The 26,089-nt window shown below is 41.6% G+C and overlaps 3 protein-coding genes across 7 annotated transcripts in view; 1 reads left to right on the top strand and 2 right to left on the bottom strand.

The window, feature by feature from the left end:
- GAPVD1 (GTPase activating protein and VPS9 domains 1) overlaps positions 1 to 15,476 on the bottom strand; it is an 82,951-nt gene extending 67,475 nt beyond the window's left edge. For 4 of the 5 annotated variants that reach the window (XM_080819543.1, XM_080819546.1, XM_080819545.1 and 1 more), the window contains exon 1: positions 8,217 to 8,366. The gene's annotated coding sequence lies outside the window, so the exon portion shown is untranslated. Of the gene's footprint in view, positions 1 to 8,216; positions 8,367 to 15,352 lie in introns of those variants that run through there. The other variant, XM_080819544.1, reaches the window with a different exon arrangement.
- Positions 11,550 to 15,417, bottom strand: LOC308353002 (hypoxanthine-guanine phosphoribosyltransferase-like). The gene is made up of 2 exons (XM_080819548.1): positions 15,353 to 15,417; positions 11,550 to 13,867 (listed from the first exon to the last, which is right to left on the bottom strand). The coding sequence occupies exon 2, from the start codon at positions 13,773 to 13,775 to the stop codon at positions 13,095 to 13,097; it is 681 nt and encodes a 226-aa protein (XP_080675674.1). The 5' UTR covers positions 13,776 to 13,867; positions 15,353 to 15,417; the 3' UTR covers positions 11,550 to 13,094.
- A 4,207-nt stretch (positions 15,477 to 19,683) lies between the features above and the next one.
- Positions 19,684 to 24,337, top strand: HSPA5 (heat shock protein family A (Hsp70) member 5). Its single transcript, XM_080819905.1, has 9 exons — positions 19,684 to 19,762; positions 19,844 to 20,063; positions 20,168 to 20,399; positions 20,823 to 20,960; positions 21,485 to 21,597; positions 21,695 to 22,085; positions 22,249 to 22,486; positions 22,823 to 22,990; positions 23,431 to 24,337. The coding sequence occupies exons 2-9, from the start codon at positions 19,942 to 19,944 to the stop codon at positions 23,991 to 23,993; spliced, it is 1,965 nt and encodes a 654-aa protein (XP_080676031.1). The 5' UTR covers positions 19,684 to 19,762; positions 19,844 to 19,941; the 3' UTR covers positions 23,994 to 24,337.
- The last annotated feature ends 1,752 nt before the right edge of the window (positions 24,338 to 26,089 follow it).

The following is a 26,089-nucleotide window of genomic DNA, read 5'->3' as shown; positions in this document are numbered from 1 at the left end:
TCTCCTAAAATGTATAAATGAGGGGCGCGTGGGTGGCTCAGTGGGTTAAAGCCTCTGCCTTCGGCCCGGGTCCTGGTACTGGGGCCTGGAGCCTATTTCCTCCTCTCTCTCTGCCTGCCTCTCTCTGCCTACTTGTGATCTCTGTCTGTCAAATAAATAAACAAATAAATCTTTAAAAAAAAATAAAATATAGGGGCGCCTGGGTGGCTCAGTGGGTTAAAGCCTCTGCCTTCGGCTCGGGTTGTGATCCCAGAGTCCTGGCATCGAGCCCCACGTCGGGCTCTCTGCTCTTCGGGTAGCCTGCTTCCCTCCCCCTTCTCTCTGCCTGCCTCTCTGCCTACTTGTGATCTCTGTCAAATAAATAAATAAAATCTTTAAAAAAAATAAAATAAAATATATACATGATACAGAAATTATTGGTCCTAGTTTCTTTAAAAATGAAAATACCTTAATTAGGATTACTTAAGGAGCAAAAGACACAAATAATTATATGCAAACACAAGTTTAGGCAGTTCATAGTGAAAAAATACCTAACTAAAATCCTTCATGCCTATGTAAAGATTAACTCCAGGGAAGGAATTATAGTGAAAAAACAGAAGTTGAAGGGAAAAAAAGTTAATTAACCATATGAGAAAATTTCTTTCAAGTACTGGTCTTTCCATAGCAAGTAGGAGGGATTCCACTTATTTCAGGCTTTTACAAAAAAATTAAAATTAAAAGAAAAAAATAAATCGTACTTTACCTTGAAGAATCCTAGAGTAATGTGTAACCAACTCCACCCAATCAATCCTAAAAAATTTTTTTTTAATTTAAAAAAAAATTTTTTTTTAAAATTTCCCTTTAAATAAAGGGAAAATGTCTAACTATTAGGAATATACCCACTTTCCCTCTTCAATTTTCTACAATAATTAGGGGTAATTTTTCCAAATGCCATTATGAGGCAGCATCACCTTGTAAGGTGGGAAGCACTCTGGGCCATCACTGGAAAGCAGCTCACAAACTCACAGCAGAACCAACTGGGTGAAGTGAGAAGTGACAGCATTGTGACAGTGGCCAAGAAGACACCAGAAGAGTAAGGCTTGTTTTAAAGTCAGGGATGTGGTACCAAGGCAAAAAGAATGCAAGAGAGCTGGAGCACCAAAAGATAACTAGCAATCACTGAACGAAAGGCATGTTCCCGATGCTTTTCATATGCTCCTGCCATTAGTCAGTCCTATCACCCCCCACTTTACAGACAAGGCATCAGGTTTAGAAAAGTCAAATAACTTACTGCCTAGCCATTCAGCTGTCATGCGGCAGAGAATTCTAAAACTACATTTGTTTGGCTTCACAGCCCACACTCTTCATTTCCCCACACTGCCTCTCTGGTTTTTCTTCAGAATATTGACTTCAGGTTCCCTGTGAGCAATTTCACTGTAGTGAGCACTAGGAAGGGAGTGATACACCTGCAAGCAAATGATCACATACTATCACCCGGGTGGCCTCAATTTTTCAATATTTCTTATTTCAGAGACCTAACATACGAGCCAGAATTTAAAAAAAAGAAAGAAAGAAAAAGTAAAAAAGACTTGGATATTCTATCTAATTTACAAATTCCTCTTCTTTGTTCTGCTTATTCCTTTACCTGGAGCCCTTCTCCAACAGCCCTGTAGCCAATTACATCTATGATTTTTAGTCCACCTCAAATGCCACCTCCTTCAAACAGCATTCCCTGATCTTCCACTCTCCCATTCAGTGGTAGTATCTCCAATCTAAATCTTCTTTACCCTTTATACTGGTACCTCTATATAAACAATTCAGGAGTCTGATAAAGTTTTTTTTTAAGATTTTATTTTTATTTATTTATTTGACACAAAGAGAGAGATTGCAAGTAGGAAGAGCAGCAGGCAGAAAAAGAGAAGCAGGCTTCCTGCTGAGCAGAGACCCCGATGCACGGCTCAATCCCAGGACCCTGGGACCATGACCTGAGCTGAAGGCAGAGGCTTAACCCTATGAGCCACCCAGGCACCCCATGGAGTCAGATAAAGTTTTCAAATAATCACTCCAGGGGTGCGTGGGTGGCACAGTTGGTTAAGCCTCAGACTCTTGGTTTTGGCTCGGGTCATGGTCTCAGGGTTGTGAGATCAAGCCCCAGGAATGCGTGGTGGTTTTGGTTTGAGCCTGCTGGGTTGGAATCCTACCTTCCACAGACTGTGGGACTTCAGCAAGTTACTTAACCTCTACGTGTTTCAGTTTCTTCTTCAAGTAGAACCTACTTCATAGGGTAGTTGTGCAGATTTTGCAAGTCAGTGAAAGTAAAGCATCTAGCACGGTGCAAGGCACAATGCAGGAGCAGAATGCATATTAGCCAGACATAGAATATGCATCCCTTCAGCTGCTGAAGTGTAGCAGAACAACGTACTTTTTCCTCATTTTCTTTATTTACTTTAGAAAGGAGAGGGAGTGGAGGGAGGCAGAGGAGAGGGAGAAGGAGAGGGAGAAAGAATCTGAAGCGGACTCCGCACTGAGCACAGAGCCCGACATGGGACTTGATCCCATCACTCTGAGATCATGACATGAGTTGGAGACCTAACTGAACCACCCACGCGCCCCAGAACAAGTTACTTTATGGATAGAATGCCGTGTGCACACTGGTCACTCAAACATTTATTAGTGCTCTGTAAACAATTTCACATTAGACTCTGAAACTTTCATATTTTCATATAAAAATACTTGGTATGTTTGACATTTTGATATAGAAGACAGGCTGAAGAGTGAGAAATGAATAAATACTGAGTGTAAAATTCTGAGTATAGCCCCAACACATACTGCATGTATTACTCTGTGTGCAGGTTTGAAAGTCTATTTTATTAAACCAGTGCTGTTTTCTTCAAAGATTTATTTATTTGAGAGAGAGAGAGCGCGTGCAGAAGCAAGCACGGGGGGCGGGGGGGGGAGCAGAGGGAGAGAGAAAGTCAAGCAGACTCCATACTGAGCATGAGCCCATCACTCAGCTGGATCTCCTAACCCTGATATCATGACCTGAGCCAAAACAAAGAGTTGGACACTTAACCAACTGGGCCATCCAGGTGCCCCTAAATCAGTACTGTTCAAAACAAACATAATGTGGGGATGCCTGGGTGGCTCAGTCAGTTGAGTGTCTGCCTTTGGCTCAGGTCATGATCCCAGGGTCCTGGGATTGAGCCCCGCATCAGGCTCTTTGCTCAGTGGTGGCCTGCTTCTCCCTCTCCCTCTGCCTCCTCCCTGCTGCTCATGTTCTGTCTCTCTCTCTCTCAAAAAAATGAAATCTTTTAAAAAAGGGAAAAAAATATTTTTTACATTAAAAAATAATAATAAAAGGGGGCACCTGGTAATAATAAATAAATAATATATAAATAAATAATAATAAAAGGCACCTGGGTGGCTTGGTTGGTTGAGCGTCAAATTCTTGATTTTGGCTTAGGTATTGATCTTGAGGTTGTGGGACTGAGCCCCATGCTGGGCTCCATGCTTAGTGGGGGAGTCTGCTTGAGATACCTCCCTCACCCCCTCCTCCCATTCACACAAGTGCACACTCTTTCTCTCTAAAAAAATAAATCATAAAAAAATAATCGCTTTACTGATTACTTATTAATTACAAAGGAAAAAGGGCCCCTTTATAATATAAATCTAGTAGATACTACTTTATTCAAATGACCAAATTTACATCAATAATGAAATTGACATCTAGTGCCTCTGATGTGACACACTTGAGACCTAAAATCAACTACACTGCACTCCAACCAAAAATGTTTAACCTGAATCTGATCATGCAGAGACATTCAGACAAATCCAAATTGAGGGGCATCCTACAAAACAACTCGTTTGGATACTTACTGCCATGAAAGACATCCTCGACCCCGGTCCCTCCAAAAGGCTGGAAAACCAGTCCAGATTCAAGCAGGCAACTAAATGCAATGCAAGCCCCTTAAATGCATCTTGGATCAAACACAAAACCAAGAATCTAGGGACAGTATTGGGACAATTGGGGGAATTTAAATAGGTACTATATATTAAAGAATAATATTATATCCATGTTAAATTTCTTGAGGGTGACAACTGAATTGCAATTATGTGGAAGAAAGTGTTTGTTCTTGGGAAATACATACCTGTATTTAGAGGGTAAAGTGTCCTGATGGTATCTATACCGAACTCGCAAGTGGTTCAGGGAGAAATGTATCTACCAGTGCATAAAGCAAGCATCGCGAAACGTTAACAACTATGGAATCTAGGTAAGGAGTACAAGGGTATTATTATACTACTGTTGCAACTCTTCTGTAGGCTTATAATTTTTCAGAGTTGGGAAACAATACTTAAAAATTATGGATTCAGGGGTGCCTGGCTGGCTCAGTCAGAAGAGCATGCAACTCCTGATCTTGGGGTCGAGAGCTCAAGCCCCCCGTGGGCGTAGAAATTACTTTTAAGAAAAAAGTTACGGGGGCTCCTGGGTGGCTCAGTGGGTTAAAGCCACTGCCTTTGGCTCAGGTCATGATCCCAGGTCCTGGGATTGAGCACCGCATAGGGTTCTCTGCTCAGCAGGAAGCCTGCCTCCCTTTCTCTCTGCCTGCTCTCTGCCTACTTGTGTTCTCTGTCTGTCAAATAAATAAATAAAATCTTTAAAAAAAAAAAGTTATGGATTCAAACTGAATCAACAGAAAATAGGGATAGGTGCAAAGATGACTTAGCACTTGTATTGGAATTAACTGTTAACATCACCATAATTGCTTTTATTATTTAAAGAAAACTTATGATATCATCACCTTTGCACCACCTCCACCCATTCTTATTGCTTTCCAGAAACTGTGAAATTATGCGGTAGGGTATGCCCATTTTCAACTTTACTAAATAACTGCAAATGTTGTCTCTCGAGGCAGCCGTACCCATTTAAACGCCTACATTGTTTAGAATCTGTCCTACATAGAAACTGTCCTACAGCAGTTTCTAAATTACCTTTTTCAGTGACATCTTCACTAACTTTGATACTGTCAGACATTAAAAAAATTTAACAATCTCATGTGAAAAATTCAGTGTCATTTATACCAACCTTGGATCACAAAGTAAAAGAACCTTAACAAAATAAGAACTTCATCCACAGACCCTTCCTTTTATCACATCACTGTAAGACATTCAGGATAATCAAAACTACACGGCAGCATGTACTAAGAATGATCAGTTCCCACGTGAAACCAAATGCCCATGAAAGCATGGCACAATGTTTGGGAAATAATTTGTCTTTTAAAAAATTTAAGACGAAAAGGTTCAAATTCAACCGGCATACATGATACCATCTGTAAGACTTTTTTTTTCAAGATTTTATATATTTATTGGACAGAGAGAGAGATCACAAGTAGGCAGAGAGGCAGGCAGAGATAAAGGGGGAAGCAGGCTCCCCGCCGAGCAGAGAGCCCACGGGGCTTGATCCCAGGACCCTGGGATCATGACCTGAGCGGAAGGCAGAGGATTAACCCACTGAGCCACCCAGGCACCCCTATCTGTAAGATTTTTAAAATAGATATTTTATTCCTAGAAATAAATAACCTAGGTCTTATAAATTAACTCATTTACTCATTCATCAAGTATTTACTGAGTACCTGTTATGTGCCAGCCACTATTCCAGCACTGTGGCAAAGACAAAGTCACTATTCTCACAGACCTAACATTCTAATGGGGAGGCAAAAATTTTAAAAACTAATTTACAAATAATATGGTATCAGATAGATACATGCTATTAAAAAAAAATAAAGGGCCTGGGAACAAAGAATGATAAGGGAGGCAGCATAAGGACACAGAAAGTACCAAGCAATATCTCTCCAAGGCACTGATTTTGTCATATGGTGTGTTCAATTCAGAATAAACTATTTCAGCACCAATATCTTTTCATAAAATACTCTTCTTCACTTTTCCATACCCCACTTTATTTTTTCCAGGAAAAAGAAAGTTTGCTGCAATGGTTTTCCCACTATTGCTATTATTTTAGAGGAAAAAAAATCTCACACAAGGTATTGACAGGTGTTTTACAAACAGTTGCAAATTTCAAGTCCCACATATTCTAAAGAAATGTCAACAGTGATCCGTCAGTGAGAAGTCTGATGCTAAAATGAAGCTGAACTGTAAGAATTTAAAATGGAATTTCGAGAAAATGATTTACCAATTCTCCCAACTCTATCACCTGCACGTTTACTTTCTATCACATATGAAAAGAATAGTAGCAATAGGAAAATATATCTGAAGAGAGATCATGTGATTTTTACTTAAAGATTAAAAAAAATTAGAATATCCCCCTCTTTTGGGGCACCTGGGTGGCTCAAGTCATGATTCCTAGGTCCTGGCATCAACCCCCACATGGAGCCCCACTTCCGCCCAACCCCCTGCTCAAAGGGAAGTCTGCTTCTTCCTCTGCCCCTCCCCCCAAACTCATTTTGTCTCTCTCCCCCTCAGATGAATAAAATCTTTAAAAAAAAAGAGTATCTCCCTCTTTAAAAGCCACACTATCTATATGATTTGAAGAAAACCAGCACACATTAAAATTTCTTTTCACAGGCTTACACAAGAGCTTAAAAGGCTTCAACCACTTAGAACTAGGCGGTGCCTTCCTACAAAAATCTAAGAGCCAAAGTATTCACTTCCCTTTTTTCCTCAGACTATTTTGCTGATTCCCCAGTACCCTGAATGAAGTATCTACAGTCTATCTTTTAGAATTATTACTCTGACTCAGCCAAATCTTCTTTTACTTCTGTGTACAAAATTCCCTCTTTATCTATACTATAATCCTATCTGCTTTGTCTTCTTTCTTAAAAAAAAAAAAAAAAATTCAAATATCTTTCAGGCCAATTTATAGATCACCGAACACTTACTTCTACCTCAGGAGTTCTTCATCTTTTTGTACCACGGATCTTTCTGGTAGTCTGATGAAGCCTATGGACTCTCATATTTTGATTTTGATTTTATTGATTTGATTATAATCACAACCACCAATGTGGGGCCTGAACTCACAGCCCTGAGACCAAGAGTTGCACACTCTACCGACTCAGCCAACCAGGCAGCCCTCAGATTGCTTTTAAATAACTAAATATATGGAATCATGAAAGAAACCAATTATATGGAGCTGTTATTTAAAAATCGTAACTTGTTAATATGTATGGTTTATCATCACATTAAATAACAAGATCTAACAGTGTATCTAATAATGCTATAAATTCGAAAAAAATATAAGCATAAATGATATTGAGAGACTGCAAAAAGTGTAAACATAATACAAAATTATTTATAATTTTTATTGGTGACAAAGTCACAGGCATTGCTAATTCCACTGTGGTTTGTTGCCTACATTCATAATTGAAATAACTAAAAATTAGTTCCCAGGTAATAAAAATAGATGTGATTTTATCCCCACTCTAGTTCAAAAATCCCCTATAAAAATCCACCAAATGGTGAAATCCCAGGTTAAAATCATTTCTAGTTCAAAGCTGTGCTCCAACTGACTTCTGTCACAAATTTTAAAATAAAAAAGATTCCTCCCTTGGCCTAGCTCTCATCTGAACATATCACCATGCCTGTTTTCCCACAGACTTATACACAGAACACTGTTTATTTCTATGGTTTGCCCAGCCAGCACCCATTTAAATTTGACAGTCAATAAAAGGTGAAGTTGAAGGAAAAGGAGATGGAAGCAACCACCAGTCTCTCACTTCCAAGACATCCAACAGCAAGTAGACAGATGCCAAGTATACTGGGTGTGTGTTTTTTGAAGCTGGGCTGCCCCCAGACCCAGGAGTCCAGCTTGTCAGGAATCCCCGAAGCATGACACCTTCACCAGCGGCACTCAGAAGATATTCCACCTCCCTCTCGCCTCCTATGCTCAGTTCTCCACCTGCCAGGTCGCTCGCCTGCGGCTCCCACCCGAAGCCGCCCCGCCGTTCTTCGGTCCGTTCCCATCCCATCCCCCACGCGTCCCTCCCTCCCGTCTGCCCCAGGCCGCCCTGGCCCGCGGGCGCCGCCACATCTGTCCCCTGGGCCTAACCGTGTATCCCCCTACCCCTACTTCCACCGACACGGGAGGGAAGGGCCCAGGGCCCAGGGGTCATCTGCACTGGGTGGCCCGGCCATTAGGCGCAGGCTGCGGCCCTAGGCCAGACCAGCCCGGCCGCCAGGCAGCGAGCCGCGCACTCCGCGCGACTTAACCGGAGACGCGCACTCACCACGGGGATCACACGGAGGAGGGCACCCAGGTCTCGCCGCACCGCCACTCGGCCTCGGAACCGTCGCCGTCGCCGCGAACTGCCACCGCCGCTGCCGCTGCCGCCGCCGCCGCCGCCGCCACTACTCGCTAGCTGGCTTCCCTGCGTCCTGCGGCGGCGCTGCCGCCACGCCATGGCGCGTGCGCGTCGCCGCGGGGGCCCCTGGGACTGGTGGTTCGCGCGGGCGGCCAAAGCGGCCCTTCGGTTTTAGCCCGCACAGTCCGCCACGGGCTGGAGCGTTCGGGGGCGTCTGCAGTACTGCGAAGCGCCATCCGGAAAACCGTTCCTCAACTGACCCGCGACCTTGCTTCTGCACAGGTTGCTGCTGGGTGTGAAAAACACGCCTGTGCAAGTCCGTGTAAAGTAAAAGAATTTAGAACATTAACATCTTCGGTTACAAGTGTCACTTGCCCCGGACACATGACTCGACTCACACGCACACGCACGCACAGACACACCACCTCCACTTTTCTGTTAAAAAGTTTTGCAAGTGGCCTTCAATGGTATCGGGATTTTCAGTCTTAAACCTGATTCCCAGTCCTCGTTTTATCCTATTACTCACTGTGAATTTGACCATACAGTTTTTTAAGTTGGCTGATTTATCTGATAAAATTTTATTTTACAAAAATAACTCAGGTATATTCAAACGTCAAGTTAACGGAGCTGAAAAGTCATAGAAACTTTAGAATTGGAAGACACGTTATAGGTTATTAGTCTAACTCCTGCCCAGGCAGGAATTCGCTCTTGTACATTACATGCAATGACCTTCCAACTTTCTTTCTTTTTTTTTTTTTTTTAATTTTATTTATTCATTTGAGAGAGAGAGAGAGAGCAGGAGCAGGGGCCAGAGGCAGAAAGAGAAACGGACTCCCCGCTGAGCCAGGAGCCGGACCTGGAGCTCCATCCCAGCCCCGGGAGATCATGACCCCACCCGAGCGCAGACGCTTAACCGTCTGAGCCACCCAGGCACCCCCTCTTCCAACTTCTGTTTCCACAGTTCCGATTTCAGGGAGCTATCTCAAGTGAGATAGCCCGCTCCACTGTTGGACAGCTCTAAAAGAAAGTTCTGCCTTGGGTGAAATCGACTTCCCTTTTACCCCCTTCCAGTGCTAGAAGTTCTGATGTCTGGAGCAATATACAATGTTTCAAAATACAATATACAATGTTTCAAAAAATTGAAAACAACGATTATAACCTCCAACACTGGGACTCTCCAGGCAAAAAAAAAAAAAAAAAAAGTAATATTCAGTTTTCCAACTATTTCAAATGTGAATCAGCTCCCACACGGCTTTCCATTTAGTCATCCTCCTTGATGCATTACCCTTAAAAATTGTCAAAATTTGCTATTTATTGCCTCATTTTATTAGCATGATAGTATTCTACAGTTAGCTGGTCAGGTATTATGACTATCATATTGTCATTCAACTGGTTCAGGAATTCAGTTGAAAGACTACTTACAAGCTCTGTTTTAAAGCATTGCCCAAAGGACCATGAGGGTAACTCACACAGATTAAGGATCACAATAATAAGCTAAGGTATAAAGCTCTATGAGAACCCCTGAGAAAGTTTTCATCAAGTTGAGGGGCGATGACTGTAAGAAGATGATAGTTGGGAGTTACTGGATGGCTGGATTTTAAGAAGGAAGATGGCATGTCAGGATTGCTAAGGAAGAACCCAGCCTGAGCAAAACCTGAACACATTCAAGGTTTGCTTTCACTTAACACTGAGTACTCTAGATGGGCTTGGAGCACACTTGCCATGGGAGAGAGGAAGAAAGGCCCCCAAAAGTTGCAAAAAGCTCCTGAGGGTTGTAGAAAGAGCACTGGGATGGTCAATCATTCTGAACCCTACTCTGCCATCTATAAATCAAGAGCTTGAACTAAATAGGCAGTTTTCCATTTTTCCCCCCACAGCACACCCCAGGAACACAGCCCCCACATTAGAACAACGGATCACTACAACAGTAATTCTTTTTTTAAAAAAGGATTTTATTTATTTGAGAGACAGAAAGAGAGAGAGAGAGAGATGGTGAGCATGAGCGGGGGGAGGAGCCAAGGGAGAGGAAGCAGATTTCTGGCTGAGCAGGGAGCAGGATATGGGGCCTGATCCCAGGACCCTGGGATCATGACCTGAGCCAAAGGCAGATATTTAACCGACTGAGCCACCTAGGTGCCTCTACAACAGTAATTCTTGTGGAATATGTGGCAGGTGGTATTCTCGACACCTTTTACGCATGGAGAAATGAACTCAAGAGGTGAACAGATGCTCAAAATCAGTAAATAGCAACCTCTGAGGGCACAGAACCCCATCTTATTTACCACTGTCCCTCTGGAACCTGGCATACCACCTATGATGTAATACATATTTTTGTTCCTTTTTTTTAATGAATGGGATGAATAAAGAGTGAACCCTGGCTAAAGCTCTTTCCACTATGCCTCTCAGCCTTCCCTGATATACACGGACATGAAGTTACATATCCGTAGTTACGAAATTCATATTGATCCTGATTAGAGCTCTGTTTTTCAGATTTCTAACTCCATACTCTCCATAAAACTACTTTGCTGCAGAATCAGAGCGCACTGACAAACTCAGAATTAAAAAAAAATAAATAAATAAAAAGCTCCTGGGGCGCCTCGGTGGCTCTGTTGGCTGAGCATCTGCCTTTGGCTCACGTCATGGTCTCAGTATCCTGGGATGGAGCCCCAAATCGAGCTCCCTGCTCAGTGGGATCTTCTTCTCCCTCTGCTCCTCCCCCCTGCTCATGCTCTCTCTCTTTCAAAATAAGTGAAACTCTTTTAAAAAAAATTCAATGCTAAAAGCTAACTGAACCATTACATTCACTATATTTCTTTTCTAAAATTCATTTTCAGACAAGTAATACAGAAATTCTTGACCTTAAAAGATGTATACAATGAAGTCAAGAAAATCCTCTTGATTCCTGTCCAATTCCACCCAGAGGGAGCCACTCTTGTCAGTGGTAGGTATCTGTCTAGACTGTGGGGGAGGGGTTAACACAAATAGGATCACGTTCTACACACCATTCTGTTCTTTTCATTTAAAAATAAATCGAGCTTCATTCCATATCACTACGTAAAAATCTACCTCAGCTTTAAAACTTTGCACACTATTTCCATAGTATCACCTACCCTAGTTGATCTGGCATCCCCTATTGAATTTGACATTTAGGTTGACTGTACATTCTGAATAACAAAAAGATAAATGTGAACTAACGATGTTATTTTTTTAACATAGTTCAAAAAATATTTAAGGGAAAACTTTTTTTTTTTTAAAGCTCTGGCAATCTGTAAAACAACAACAAAAAAATCCAGAAATACATGCAGGGAAGCTTTCCGACACAGGTGGCAGATAGTATTTCTTTATAAAATGCTTTTTGCCCTTTGGAACAGCCCAGTTGCAAGCAAAGGACAAGACTACAGGCATAACCTTACTCCATATTCTGGGCCCTTGGTTATCCTACACTGGCCCCCACTGGCAGGCTCAAAAATAGGAGCAGCACTCAGAGGTGGATATACTATGAAGCTGATGGAGATTCTGATTTAGGGCCCCTCATTCACCTGGGGATTCTTCCAAGGCCCAGGCAATTCAGTCAATATGATTTTGTAACATTTGCTAAAGAATTTTTAATTATTGGCTAAGTTGAGGACAACAGATAAAAGCCTGAAACTTGAGAATACTGAAAATGAGGAAAAAGACGCCTGTAGCACAGTCATAAATTAGGCAACTTGTACTTCAGCACAGTGAAATCTACTATAAACCTCATCCTTCCAAGGTGTCTTGGTGGCTTAGTTGCTAAGTGCCCGACTCTTGATCTCAGGGTCATGAGTTCAAGCCTTAACAAAACAAAGCAAAACAAAAAAGTACCTTATCTTTCTATCAGTATCGGCCATGTCCAGACTGATGGGAGCTGTCATGTTAATGCAACATCAAATTTTGGTATATTACCTGTATTCGTTTTAACCTATGACTATAACGTATGAAATATCTTTATGTAATTACATCTTTTCTTTTTAAAGATTTTATTCATTCATTTGAGAGACAGTGAAAGCGATAGAGGTCACAGAGGGAGAAGCAGAGTCACCACTAAGTGGAGAGCCCAACATGGGACTCGATCCCAGGACCCTGAGATCATGACCTGAGCTGAAGGCAGACCCTTTAGCAACTGAGCCACCCAGGCACCCCAATGTAATGTATCTTAAACTTATCTTTCACTGACCTTTGGTGTTCTCTTGTATTACTTTTATTGTTTTAGGTATTTTGGAATTTATTGATTTGTATTTAAAATAAACTGTTGACAAAGATTCACCAGAAATAATCTGAACAAGCAGAAAAATACAGTTAATACTACTGAAACACTAAAATAATTCAAGGACACATGGTTTATCCAACAAAACAGTACCTCTTAAATGCTGTCATTGATACAAAAACTGACTGCTTCTTACTTTTCTAAACACAGTGGCGTAATCAACAATATTCAATCACTTCTGTCTTTTTCCTGAATACATAAAAATTAAAATGCCAATTAAAAATGAACATATCTTCCCTTTAAATGTTTCCTACAAATACAATTTCAATATTTGCATCCAACAGTGGTGTGGTTGAAGAGATTTTTCATTCATAAGTTAAACAATCCACCCAAACGGAACTGATACTCTAGAGGCTCATAGTGCAAATAAAGACTTTAGGAATGCAGCAAATGACATTTCTAACAAACATACCAAACAGATAAAATTCTTAGAAGATACATGCAAGAAGCCCCTCTAAGCAGCTGGCCACAGAACTAGAACATTTAACCATTTTACTATTGATTTAAATGGGACTCTAGATGTTTCCAGAACTCTCATCTTGGGCTTTGTATTTTGCTTTTCCACTTTCACTAATGACACAAACATGATTCAAATCCCTGAAATATTCATTATAGTCAAGGGCATATCCTACAACAAACTTGTCTGGAATTTCAAATCCAACAAAGTCTGGTCTGTATCCAATACTTTGAGGAGTCCTTTTCACCAGCAAACTTGCAACCTTGACCATCTTTGGATTATATTGCTGGACTAAGGAAAGCAAGGTTTGCATTGTTTTGCCTGTTTCAATTATATCTTCAACAATCAAGACATTCTTTCCAGTTAAAGTTGAAAGATCATCTCCACCAATTACTTTTATGTCCCTTGTTGACTGGTCATTACAGTAGTTTTTCAGTCTAATAAAGTCTACAGTCATAGGAATGGATCTATCACTATTTCTGTTCAGTGCTTTAATGTAATCCAGCAGGTCAGCAAAGAATTTATATCCCCCCTTGAGCACACAGAGGGCTACGATGTGATGGCTTCCCATCTCCTTCATCACATCTCGCGCAAGCCGTTCCGTCCTGTCCATAATTAATCCATGAGGAATAAACACCTTTTCCAAATCCTGAGCGTAATGATTAGGTATACAAAATAAATCTAGGTCATAACCTGGTTCATCATCACTAATCACAATGCTGGGGCTTCGGGTTGCCATAACGGAGCTGGCTGGTGCGTGGACTGAGGGCAGTTCTCTTCTGTATTACTTTTAGATTTAGTTCTTAAAGGTTTTTCAAGCTCAGTAAATTCCTGATAGATAAACAGGGATTTTTTTTTTAAATAATAAGAAAATGTAGACAAAAAAGTAACATACTTACAATTTACTCTTTGAAAATCATAGATATCAATAATTTTAATAGCCACATTTCATCATCTTGAAGTAACATAATTTATCATTTCAAAACAAAATTATTCATTTCCAATATATATTAAATACTAAATTCATGCAATTTTTTTTTAAATTCTAGAATATAGAAATTGAGTTTAAGACCTTGTAAAGCATATTTAAAAATAATGGCATAGTATTACCATACTGTTAAATAACTTACTTTTCTTGCTTAACAATATATAATAGGTTTGTTTTGCCAACTTGAAAAGCTAATTCTAAAGTTTATATGGAAATACAAGTACCAAGAAAAGCAAAAGACACTCCTAAGGGAAGGACATGTTCTACTGGATATCAAGCTATAGTAATTAAGACAGAAGCTAATATGATAAATGGTAAAATTCTAAAGACTGGAACAATAAAGAAAAGTTAACTTTTGTATGGAAGAGGAATTAGGATTAGCTGGGGTTAAAAAGTGAGGACTTCTTGGTGCTGACAACATTCTTTCTCTTGATTTGGATATTGAATACCTAGGGATTTATTTTATTGATTAAATTATAAAATTATTTTTTTATGTTTATAATTCCATAATTATAGTATTTATTTATCATGTTATAGCATATATAATATTTATAAATTATAGATTGTCTTATTAAATAACAAATATTATTAATGACTATTCATTAAACTGTATACTTGCATTTCATGTACCTTTCTGTATTCACATTGCAATTTTTAATAAAAAAAAGTTAAGATATGCAAAACATCCAACACATAGTAAATATCCAACTAAGGGGAGCTACTATTGCCATTAAAAAAAAAAAAAAAGAGGCAGTGGATTTTTGACGATCTCCAAGAAATACAGCTAACTGGATGAAAACAGAACCATGTATGTAGCATTCCCCATCACTAGTTTTAAAATAGGAATACACACACACACTGCATATGAATATGAATAAAACCTCTCTAAGCTACACAAGAAAGTGGCGATGGTGGTTATCTTTACCAGTAGAGGAGTAAGGCTGGGGTAGGGTGGCAGGCAGACTTATTTTCATTGTATATTATACATTGTACCCTTTGGATTTTGTACCACTTACATATATTTCCTATTTTAATTTATTTTTAAGCATTTATTTATTTAAGTAATCTCTACAGCTAGAAGTTGCACACTCCTCTGACTGAACCAGGCAGACACCCCAATTTTAAAAATTTAGAGATTTAGGATACATATTATCACTCAAATATCATTCAGGTTCTATAGAGGTAGCTCTTTATACTTAGTAGCTTATTTTACTTCAACAGAAAATTTAAAACAGAAGAAAAATTAAAATGTTTTCACTGTAAAATGAAAAGGCTTCAGTCAATCAAATACAGGGGTGCCTGGGTGGCTCAGTTTGTTAAGCATCTACCTTCTGCTCAGGTCATGGTCCCAGGGTTCTGGGATGGAGCCCCACGTCGGGCTCCCTGCTCACCAGGGAGTCTGCTTCTCCCTCTGCCTCTCCCACTGCTCGGCCTGCTTTCCCTCAAATAAAAATCTTAAAAAAAAAAAAAAAAAAACCATTAAAAATTTTTAAAAAACAATAAAATACCTTTATCATAACAACAGCCTTGTGAGGAAGCAAAATTGTATACATTTTACAGACTACTGAACAGAGCCTCAGAGAGATTAAGTGACTTGCCCTAATCATAGCTAGTTTGGTGACAGAACTAGAACTAGTTTTTATGCTTCCAAACCTCATGTGCTTTTCTCTCAATCACACTATCTGACACAGCATGCTTCCTAAATGTCTTCCACTGGGGGGGGGGGGGTTGAAAAGATGCACTATTTGTAGCTTCTCATTTTGTGTGTAGGGAGGGTTCCCTATTTTTTTTTTTAAGATTTGATTTATTTATTTGTCAGAGAGAGAGAGGAAGAGAGAGAGAGAGAGCACAGGCAGAGGCAGAGGGAGAAGCAGGCTCCCCACCAAGCAAGGAGCCCGATGTGGGACTCGATCCCAGGACGCTGGGATCATGACCTGAGCCGAAGGCAGCTGCTTAACCAACTGAGCCACCCAGGCGTCCCCGGGAGGGTTCCCTATTAATCAGAAAATTCTCTTTTAAAAAGTCAAGGGTCACCTGTGTGGCTCAGTCAATTAAGCGTCTGCCTTCAGCTCAGATCATGATCCCGGGTTCCTAAAAGCCCCTCGTTGGGCTCTCTGCTCAGTGGGGAGCCTGCTTCTCCCTCTCTCTCTCTGCAGCTCCCCCTGCTTATGCTCCCTCGCTCTGTCAAATAAATAAAATCCTTGAAAAAAAAAAGTCAAGACAAAGAAAACTAATTGCATAACACATTGCACTATCAAAAGTGCACATACAGCAAAAAAAGCTACATGATTTATACCTAGTATTGTTCCGGGCTCAGGTGTCAGGAAGATACTTTTGTTTTACTCCTCACTTGTTTAATAAAAGTTAAGACCCAGTCTCTCTTTTCTTTTTTTTTTAAAAAGATTTTATTTTTTTAAAGTAATCTCTACACCCAGTGTGGGACTCCAAGATCTCACATTACAACACCAAGATCAAGAGCTACATGCTCTACTGACTGAGCCAGCCAGGCACTCCTACAATCAGAGTTTTCTTAAGTAAATGCTCTAAGAAAAGGGAGGTTCAGGGTTCTAAGGGCTGAGTCTCTTAATAAAAATGACATCTATCTAACCATATAAGAGAGTAATTAGAGAACTTAAAAAAATATTTCCAAAAATCTGTCAAATTCAACATAATTACCACACATTATTTCCCATTGAAAGAAATCTTGAAAATTCATTCTCAAGAGATGGGTTTCTTGAAGAGCTTCTAAAATTTCTTCTCATAGTATTAGTCACAGGATTAATAGCATTCCTATTACCCTACAACTTCCCACAGACTTTTATATACAGTATCCTATCTGATCCTTGAAACAAGCTGCTAAAGCCAACAGGACAGAAATCCCTGACATACAACAGATAAAAATACTGAGGCTCAAAAAAAAAAAAAAAAAATACTGAGGCTCTGGTAGGTTTGTTCCCCAAGGTCATGTACCTTATCTTTTAGTTGAATATTCTCCCCAAAAGAGGATGTGGAAGATTCTCAGTTATCAGGGTCTAAACATTCAATTTGTCAATTACATAAGTCTTTTTCTTTTCCTTCCTGTTGTATGCCAATAATTCCCTTTCAGAAAGGAAGATTTAAGAACTAAATGACATCCAATTCTGATCAGTCCTAACTCTGCTTAGCTGAGATCAGATGGGAAATAGAAATCTACTTTCTTACCCATAAGAGCGTAAGTCAAATGAGCTGGTTTAAATTACTGGATAAAAATCTACATTTGTAGATTTTTGTAGATTGTAGATTTTGATTTTGTAGATTGCAGATTTTGATGGGATACACTTATCAAAGTATTTGTAAACTATGTAACTACTCTATACCCTAAACGAGATATAAATCTTGTAAACCCAAAGCTCAGGATGATAATCTAAACCACAGAAATTAAAAATCAAATTGCCAAGGCTCAAATCCTGGCTCTCTATCTTAGCTGTGTAATCTCCTGGGCAAGTTTCTTCACCTCTTGGGGCTTCTTCACATTCCTTAGCTCTAAAATAAAGGTTAAAAAAAATGCTTTCATAAAAATTGAAAGATAATGCACATAAAGTGTTTAGCGAAGTGTCTAGTGCTTAGTTAAATACTGATAATTTGGCACCAATACTATTATTGGCATTTAACATTTAGGAAACTAGATTTATCTATGCATTTTTCTATTCAATCCATAAAAGACCACACTTTGGATTATACAATAACATATACCTAATATACTTGGTTTTAAAAAGATATTACAACCACCAATATACTCATTCCCTTTGGGAGTTAGCCAGATATCACTTATCTAAATCTTAGGAAAAAGAGTTGCAAAAGATTACTCCATCTATCAAGGACAAGGCTGAAACTGAGAGGTTTGTTTTTAAGGGAAATAGATGCTACATATACAAAGTTTGTTTGAAATGATATGAAGCTGTAAAGTGGCTAGATGGTAATTTCTATCTTAATAATGGACTGATGCAACCTACAGAGGGTCAGAATTACGGCAGTATTACAAGCCCTGTTGTTAAGATGGGTGATGCAACTTCAATACTCAATTCTGAGTCACCAGCATAACCTTTGAGAAGCAGTGAAGGAGAAAGGAAAAATTCTTGAGTACTGACTCCTAAGCTGAACATCTTAGTAAACCCTGTGTAAGATGTTTCAGTCCTATTTGGACAAGGTATGATGAACACCATGAATCTCAAGAATACATTTAGTGGAAAAATACTGGAGTCATCAGTTCCTATGATAAAGTCCCATGCATTTTTGTAAGATCTCAAAATATTTTGTATCAGTCCATAGCAGGTCCTCCAAAAAGATTTGTTGAATGAACTAAGTAATTTAAAAAAAAAAAAGAAAGAAAGAAAGAAAGAACAAAACTGAGAGCATTGGCTATGAAGCCAAGCTAACTTGGATATCAATTCTAAGTGCATCACTCACCAGCTCTGTGACTTAAAGCTAGTTATTTAATATTTCAGTCCCAATTTTCTCATCTGGAAAATGGGAAAGGCAAGTATTAAACTGTAAGGACCGAATGGCATAGGAAACCAAACAATGATTGGCACATAGTAAGTCTACAGTAAATAGCAGCGTCTATCATTTTTTGCTACAGGTTGTTATACAAGAGTAAAGGCAATCTCAAAAAGTCTTTGTCTATCAAATGGGTTCAAGCACACTCTGACCTTTTCCAGGAAGAGTGAAGTTAGAAAGGTATCAAGAATAAAGGACGGGGAAGGCCCTGCAAATGATAAACCGGGGCCACAAAGAAAAAAAAAAAAAGATGAGCAGAGAAGGCGAGCTAGAAAAATGATACATCCCAAGGTGGGAGCGATGGCATTAGTAAGCTCTTCAGGAAAGGGCTGCCACACCGGGGTGGGGACTAGGGGCGAGGAAGTAGTAACTTTGGCCAGGCCTGTGACTTACCGTGGGGTAGGGCAATGTGGAGCAGCCTGGTATAAATAAAGATAGGTGGCTAGGGAGAGCAGGGCCGACAGAATGGCTAGGAGCCACGATCTGCGGCCGAGCGGTGCTCCCGCCAAGCCCCAGCTCGAGGGCTGCGGGCTGTAGAACAACAAAAAGCCCTGAGGCTCGGACACCCCAGAACCGTAGCGGTTTTAAAGGGCAAAGAAATTTCTTCTGAGGTGATCACAGCATCTACGCTGAGACCTGCCTGCCTGGGATGGGTTGGAAGCTGGGAAGAGGAAGAGCCGCTTCCCGCTTCAAGATGAAGGACGGACGAGGGACAAGCAGACAGTGGAGAACGAGAAGCAAAAAACCCAAATTCCACTGCCTCGAGGGAATCACGCACTGCACACTAGCCTCGGCCCCCCAGGGCCCAGCGTGGAAGGCGGGACTTCTGCCGTTACCTGCGGAAACGGCCTCCGGGTGAGAGGTCGCATGAGGGACAGGCAGCTGCTGGACCAGTGGGGCCTGCGCCTGGAGCGGATGTTGCCTCCCATTGGTGGCTGTCGGGTGCGGCCAGCAGCCAATGAGTCCGCCGGGGGGGGCATAGCGGTGACGTTTGTTGCGGAGGAGGCCGCTTCGAATCGGCGGCGGCCAGCTTGGTGGCCTGGACCAATCAGAGGCCTCCAACGAGCAGGGCCTTCGCCAATCGGTGGCCTCCACGACGGGGCTGGGGGGAGGGTATATAAGCGGCCTCGGCGACGGCGCGGTCGACGCTGGCTGAGACATCACAGGCTCATCAACTTGGGGGTTTTTTGCGAGTCTGAGAGGTAAGCGCCGCGGCCTGTCTTTCCGGACCTGCCCTTCGCCTTGTCTGCTTTGCCTGCTGACCCCGGGCCCTGTACCTTCAGATCAGTAACCTCGGTGCGTTCGGGTGCTGTGGCCTGTGGCTGGATTGCCTGTGACGTCCTGCCAGCCTGCTGACCGACTGGCCTACGGCGCCGGCAAGATGAAGTTGTCCCTGGTGGCTGCGGTGCTGCTGCTGCTCGGCGCGGCGCGGGCCGAGGAGGAGGACAAGAAGGAGGACGTGGGCACGGTGGTGGGCATCGACCTGGGGACCACCTACTCCTGGTGAGTGGGGTTTCTGGAAAGGGGGGAATGGGGCGTGGCCTCCTGGGCCACTGTGAGAATCACGGTGCTGATTCCTGGCGTTCTTGGTGATTTTTCTCTGCCAGCGTCGGGGTGTTCAAGAACGGCCGCGTGGAAATCATCGCCAACGATCAGGGCAACCGCATCACGCCGTCTTATGTGGCCTTCACTCCTGAAGGGGAGCGTCTGATCGGCGACGCAGCCAAGAACCAGCTCACCTCCAACCCTGAGAACACGGTCTTCGACGCCAAGCGGCTCATCGGCCGCACGTGGAACGACCCGTCTGTGCAGCAGGACATCAAGTTCCTGCCGTTCAAGGTGCGATGGGGTTTTCCTCACCCGAACGGAGGTGGGCGGTGGTGGTCGGAGTGTTTAAGATTAAGAAGTTGCTGGAAAATGGTGGAGACAACAGGAAGGGCACAGACATAGCGTGTTTGTAATAACTTTTATTGAGTAATCTTGGTATGTTACAAAACTGGCTCGAAGTAAGCTCGGCCGGCAAAGACAGTTCACACGTTAACTGTCCTGTCTCCATCGTTTAGGATTAAGAGCCCGATTAAAATTGAGGAGGCTTGTCTTCGTCAGGCACCCATACTCCTTAACCTATTTCTAGTCAGTATGCGGTTCCAGGCGACCCAAGTAAACCAAACCATGGGGGAGGAAGTGGGACTCAGCCCTCTTTTTAAAGTTTTCAACGTTCTTGCTTCTGTGCCTGGAAATAATAATCGTTCTGTAAAATAGGTGGTTGAGAAGAAGACTAAACCATACATTCAAGTTGATATTGGAGGTGGGCAAACAAAGACATTTGCTCCTGAAGAAATTTCTGCCATGGTTCTCACCAAAATGAAGGAAACTGCAGAGGCTTACTTGGGAAAGAAGGTAAATATTTCTAGAATGATGTTAAGTAATTCTATTTTTACTATTCTTGATTTATTGTGTAGATGCCTTCATTGTTTTAATAATTTTGAATCTGAATGACATCTATATATATCAGTTTTAATTACTTGCATGTTTTACTGTGGGCCAAACAAAATACTAAGGACTTCTCATGTATGGTGTAATGCTTGCAAATCCGTGGGTATAAAATTACATGTTATTATACACACCTAACAAACAAATTGTCTTAGAAACTAAAGTGTTGTTGTTTTGTTTTTTGTTAAGATTTTATTTATTTGACAGAAAGAGATCACAAGTAGGCAGAGGGGCAGGTGGGGGGAGCGGGTGAGCAGAGATCCTGATATGGGGCCCGATCCCAGGACCCTGAGATCATGACCTGAGCCGAAGGCAGAGGCTTAACCCACTGAACCATCCAGGCACCCCTGAAGTAATGTTTTGAGTGCAACTTATATAAGAGGTAAACCGTGTGATAAAATACACTAACTTACGTTTTGTTATTCTTTTAGGTTACCCATGCAGTTGTTACTGTACCAGCCTATTTCAATGATGCCCAACGACAGGCAACCAAAGATGCTGGGACTATTGCTGGATTGAATGTCATGAGGATCATTAATGAGCCGTGAGTGTTAATTCAAAAGCATGGCATATTTGCCAAATCGGGGGAATGTAAACTTAACTAAGCTTTTTTTTTTTTTTCTTTCTCTTTCTGTTAACAGTACAGCAGCTGCTATTGCTTATGGCTTGGATAAGAGGGAAGGGGAGAAGAATATCCTGGTGTTTGACCTGGGTGGTGGAACTTTCGATGTGTCTCTTCTCACCATTGACAATGGTGTCTTCGAAGTCGTAGCTACTAATGGAGATACTCATCTGGGTGGAGAAGACTTTGACCAACGTGTCATGGAACACTTCATCAAACTCTACAAAAAGAAGACTGGCAAAGATGTTAGGAAAGATAACAGAGCTGTGCAGAAACTCCGGCGGGAGGTAGAAAAGGCCAAACGGGCCCTGTCTTCTCAACATCAAGCAAGAATTGAAATTGAGTCTTTCTATGAAGGAGAAGACTTCTCTGAGACTCTGACACGGGCCAAATTTGAAGAGCTAAATATGGTATGTTCTTGGGGTTTTTTTGTTTGTTTTTGTTTTTTGTTTTTTTGCTTTGCTTTGCTAATGGGATCTAGTTAGACTCTGTGTTTAGGGTACTGTATTTAGGTATGAGGACAATATCTAGGTACAATAGGCATCATCACAGTAATTGTGTTTTCTATTCTAGGACCTCTTCCGTTCTACCATGAAGCCTGTCCAGAAGGTGCTGGAGGATTCTGACCTGAAGAAGTCTGATATTGATGAAATTGTTCTTGTTGGTGGCTCTACTCGAATCCCAAAGATTCAACAACTGGTTAAAGAGTTCTTCAATGGCAAGGAGCCATCCCGTGGCATCAACCCAGATGAGGCTGTAGCATATGGTGCTGCTGTCCAGGCTGGTGTACTCTCTGGTGATCAAGATACAGGTATGTCCCTGCCACAGCATCTTCCAAAGTACTTTCACAGTACTTCAATAGCTTGATAGGAAGAATATAACTATCTTTTGCTTTACAAGGTAATAGAACATGAGCAACAGGGTCTCACAGCTAGTAAAGGGTAGAGTGAGGACAAGACCTGGCTCAGTTTCAAGATCATTAGCAGCTATGTTGAATTCAGTGCTTCTAAAATGATTTTGCATTAGAACCTCACATTAAATGGCAAGATGGAGAAGATAAAGTTACACAGTTCCGGGGGGGACTGCTTGGTAGTGCTCTTGTGACTCTTGAATTGGAATTTAACTTTGGTTAACTTTACCTTTGCAGGTGATCTGGTACTGCTTGATGTATGTCCACTTACACTTGGTATTGAAACTGTGGGAGGTGTCATGACCAAACTGATTCCAAGGAACACTGTGGTGCCCACCAAGAAGTCTCAGATCTTTTCTACAGCTTCTGATAACCAACCAACTGTTACAATCAAGGTCTATGAAGGTAATACCCTACATTTGTGAATGACATAGTATGTTTTTGAGAAGGATGTTTTCTTAATATATTTTATTGAAATGAGAAAGGAAAGAAATATTTGCTATTTTCAGACAGGGTCCCTAATATGACTAGTGTTGAGTTTGGTAGAGTCAGCCCCAAAATCTAGTTCTTACCTTCCTATCTGGCAGTCTTTGCCTTTAAAAATAACTTCTGAGCTGGCTTCTAGAAATGTTGATAATGCTGTAGATGAAATCCAATTAAAAGTTAGTAGTACCTTAATAGTCCCGCTTGCTACTCCTTATAGATCAATACTGACCCACTTCTCGCTTGGTAAGCATGCCCTTGCCACTGTAGGCTCTAACAGACTGAAATATAAGGATCCAGATCGACTAATGTTTGTCAGTAACAACTAACAAGTTTTGTGTTTTTTTTGGTGTAACTTCTAGGTGAACGACCCCTTACAAAAGACAATCACCTTCTGGGAACTTTTGATCTGACTGGAATTCCTCCTGCTCCCCGTGGGGTCCCACAGATTGAAGTTACCTTTGAGATAGACGTGAATGGCATTCTTCGAGTGACAGCCGAAGACAAGGGTACAGGCAACAAAAACAAGATTACAATTACCAATGACCAAAATCGCCTGACACCTGAAGAAATTGAAAGGATGGTTAATGATGCTGAGAAGTTTGCCGAGGAAGACAAAAAGCTCAAAGAGCGCATTGACACCAGAAATGAATTGGAAAGCTATGCCTATTCTCTAAAGAATCAGATTGGAGATAAAGAAAAGCTGGGAGGTAAACTCTCCTCTGAAGATAAGGAGACCATGGAAAAAGCCGTAGAGGAAAAGATTGAATGGCTAGAAAGTCACCAAGATGCTGACATTGAAGATTTCAAAGCTAAAAAGAAGGAACTAGAAGAAATTGTTCAGCCAATTATCAGCAAACTCTATGGAAGTGCAGGCCCTCCCCCAACTGGTGATGAGGAACCAGCAGACAAAGATGAGTTGTAGACATTGCTCTGCTAGTGCTTAAATATTGTAAATACTGGACTCAGGAACTTTCGTTAGGAGAAAATTGAGAGAACTTAAGTCTCGAATGTAATTGGAATCTTCACCTTGGAGTGGAGTTGAAAATGATATAGCCCAAGTGGCTGTTTACTGCTTTTCATTAGCAGTTGCTCACATGTCTTGGGGTGGGGGGAACGGAAGAATTGGCTATCTTAAAACATGAGTAAAAAAAGCTGGGTTAGGGCGTGTGTTCACCTTGGAAATGTTCTATTTAACAATTGGGTCATGCGCATCTGGTGTAGGAACTTTTTCTACCATAAGTGACACCAATAAATGTTTGTTATTTACACTGGTCTAATTTTTGTGATAAGCTTCTAATTAAGTCAGCTGCTTCAAGGTTAAATTCTCGCTTATGTGGAGGGGGGTTAGGGTCTTAACACTTTCAGGGAATTTGCCTAACGTTAACCTAGTTTAAGAAAGGGGTGGGGGACACCTGGGTGTCTCGGTTGAGCGTCTGACTTGACTTTTTGCTCAGGTCATGATCTCTGTGTTGTGGGGTTGGGTTGTCCCTCTCCCTCTGCTTCTCCACCTTTTTCCCCCTTCCCCAGTTTCCTCTTTCTCAGATCTTTAAAAAAAAGACGGAGGGCAGTAGGGAGGGACACCTGGGTGGTACAGTGAGCTAAGCAATCCACTCTTGGTTTTGGGTCGGGCTATGATCTCAGGCTTACGAGGTTGAGCCCCCTTTGGGCTCCAAGCTCAGCACACTGCTTGAGATCCTTCCTGGCCATCTGCGCCTTCCCCAGACTACCCCTCTTACCCCCCACTCCCACAATACAAAATCTTAAAAGAGGGGCGCCTGGGTGGCTCAGTCAGTTGGGCTCTGGTCATAATCCTGAGGTCCTGGGATTAAACCCCAGATCAGGCTCTCTGTCCACCACAGAGTCGGCTTCCCCACCTCCCTCTGCTCCTCCCCCTTGCGTTGTGCTCACACAAGCACTCTCCCTCTCTGTTGAATAAATAAATTTTTTTAAAAATTTTAAAAGAGACAGGAAAGGTAAACATTCTTACCTAGGCAAGGGTCATTTTACAGTGCCCAAGAGTGGAGTTGTCTTGAATATAGTTGAAATTTCCTATTTCCCCTTTAAAACTTTCTAGTGGCTTTTTATTACCAATGCTTTGCAGCTGCTATTCTAAGACTTGGTATGAGTGATGGATCATGGATGTTAACTTTATAGACCTGGACTCAGTTCATAACTTTAGGATACAAAGGTGTATTTTAAAACCTCTGCTATGTCAGAATCTCTGAAATTTCTCATTAGTGGTCTGGAGTGGGATCTAGGATGGTGATCCTGAAACCATTTGAAGCCCTGCTACAATTGTGGATCAAAGGCAGTCATTTGTATCAAAAGAGGTTCAAGATTACTTTGATTGGCTCCCTGAGGAAACAAATGATCTAAATGAATAATTTGTGTGATCAATAAAGGGCAGGCTCTCTGGTGCTAATAAGAAATCCAATACTGCTCAAAGATAAGTATTTTATAGGTGGGCAACCAGCTGAAAGGTTAATTGGCTAACTGTGGCAGAAATGAAACCTGAGGGCGTGATTATTTTATTCTGAGGCCCAAACCCTGCTGCAGTGCCCCGGAAGCATTTGGACAAGCCTAGAGTGTAATACGGAAGGTCTTCAGGCCAAATTCCACACAAACCTTAAAAGTGATCTGCAGGGGGCGCCTGGGTGGCTCAGTGGGTTAAGCCTCTGCTGTCGGCTCCTGTCATGATCTCAGGGTCCTGGGATTGGGCCCGACATCCGGCTCTCTGCTCAGCGGGAGCCTGCTTTCCCCGTCTCTCTCTGCCTGCCTCTCTGCCTACTTGTGATCTCTGTCAAATAAATAAATAAATAAATAAATCTTTAAAAAAAAAAAAAAGGTGATTGCAGTGCTGTGTGCTGTGGTGTTAGCCGGCAGTTGGAAAAGACGAGGACCATTCTTCGTCCCTGTCCCCAGTGGCTCTCAGTACCAAATACCAACAGGCTGCACCTCTTTCTGGAGAGCAGCTCTGAATACTAGAAAGATAGACTTCAACCTGTAAATGTCCATTCC

Source organism: Martes martes, assembly GCF_963455335.1.
Source record: "Martes martes genome assembly, chromosome: 12".
NCBI lineage: Eukaryota > Metazoa > Chordata > Mammalia > Carnivora > Mustelidae > Martes > Martes martes.
The sequence above is the reverse complement of the archived record's forward strand: the minus strand, read 5'-3'. Positions and strand labels throughout refer to the sequence as shown.

Excerpts from the sequence above, each read along its gene's own strand:
- LOC308353002 (XM_080819548.1), bottom strand. The coding sequence starts at position 13,775 with ATGGCAACCCGAAGCCCCAGCATTGTGATTAGTGATGATGAACCAGGT.
- HSPA5 (XM_080819905.1), top strand. The coding sequence starts at position 19,942 with ATGAAGTTGTCCCTGGTGGCTGCGGTGCTGCTGCTGCTCGGCGCGGCG. Across the intron at positions 20,064-20,167 it reads CTGGGGACCACCTACTCCTG|CGTCGGGGTGTTCAAGAACG; the intron begins GTGAGTGGGGTT and ends TTTCTCTGCCAG. Across the intron at positions 22,487-22,822 it reads CTCTGGTGATCAAGATACAG|GTGATCTGGTACTGCTTGAT; the intron begins GTATGTCCCTGC and ends TTACCTTTGCAG.